The sequence below is a fragment of the Sinocyclocheilus rhinocerous genome, unplaced genomic scaffold, assembly GCF_001515625.1.
Source record: "Sinocyclocheilus rhinocerous isolate Xijiao unplaced genomic scaffold, SAMN03320098_v1.1 scaffold196, whole genome shotgun sequence".
Lineage (NCBI taxonomy): Eukaryota > Metazoa > Chordata > Actinopteri > Cypriniformes > Cyprinidae > Sinocyclocheilus > Sinocyclocheilus rhinocerous.
The window spans coordinates 123633-124721 of NW_015633546.1; the positions used below are offsets into that span (position 1 = coordinate 123633).

Below are 1089 nucleotides of genomic sequence, written 5' to 3' on the forward strand. Positions count from 1 at the left end.
CTGATGTTGTTAACATTAATAATTTGAGAATAAAGTATAACAATAATAATAATTTGCACGGTTTGATGTGATATGAGCTAATTTAGATTAAATCACCATTGGTAGCGCGATTTAGTGTAATGCTTTTTTCCTCAGTTGGTCAGAACAAATGTGGCAGACTTGTTACTTGCTTGTTCAGATGATAATATACGGTGAAAATTCTTATTTGGGTCATATATTCCAAGACGTAGGCTAGAATCTGTGATTCAGTGCGGTGACTGACAGCCACACATATTCCTCAAAACATTAGATTCATCGGCGCTAGAGCCGTGCCGACTCACAACCCACGCAAGGAAGATAATTCCGCAGACAGCTGCAATTGCAGGTTTTCAAACAGAGATGGCGACAAAGAGGCAAAACTTACAGACTGCCGCTTTAAAAACAACAACACTGCTATAAAGCTTTTGTCCAGATTAGAGGGAGGTGTTTTGATGTGGTTTACAGTAGTCAGAGGGTTCTAGAACGAGCTAGTGTTTAATTTAACCCAATCAGCTCTTTAGTGATCAGACAGAGGGATTAACATGGCAGACTAGTGCCTCTTTACCAGTAGCAAGGCTCAGCTGTATTGAACCTGAGAGAGTTTGCAAAAACACATAACGAAATACGTTAAAAGGCTAAAAAGTTGAGGGCTTTCAAGACATAAAAATGTTGCTCCTAATATTCTAAAGAGAAACATTCTCAGTAATAGTAATAGCTCTGTTTAGATCTATTCATGTTGTAGTTTTATAAGCCACATGGTCTTGATTTGTCTTTGCTTTTGTTTTGTTGTTTGTAAAAGGACAATGTGACTAATATGAAGGTGAGTTAAAATCTCTCCCTCACATACGCTTTCTCACACACGCCTCTTGTCAGTCACCATTATTTGTGCCCATTGAAGCTCAGCAATGCACAGCATCTCAGCGCTAGTGTGAAATCACTGCATAAAGCTTCATTTGGCAGAGCGGTCACCTCTTAACGCCCTTTACTGCTACAGTCCTGCTCATGAGTTTACATACCCCTTGCAGATTCTGCTAAATGTTTATCATTTATAAAAAAAAAAAATAAAAAAAT

General features: G+C 38.3%; 1 protein-coding gene across 2 annotated transcripts in view; it reads left to right on the forward strand.

Moving 5' to 3' along the window:
• Positions 1-1089, forward strand: part of arvcfb (ARVCF delta catenin family member b) — a 133269-nt gene that overhangs the window by 59834 nt on the left and 72346 nt on the right. For both annotated transcript variants that reach the window (XM_016558048.1, XM_016558047.1), the window contains one exon: positions 818-838. In XM_016558048.1, coding sequence (XP_016413534.1) covers positions 818-838 — 21 coding nt within the window. The remainder of the gene's footprint in view (positions 1-817; positions 839-1089) is intronic.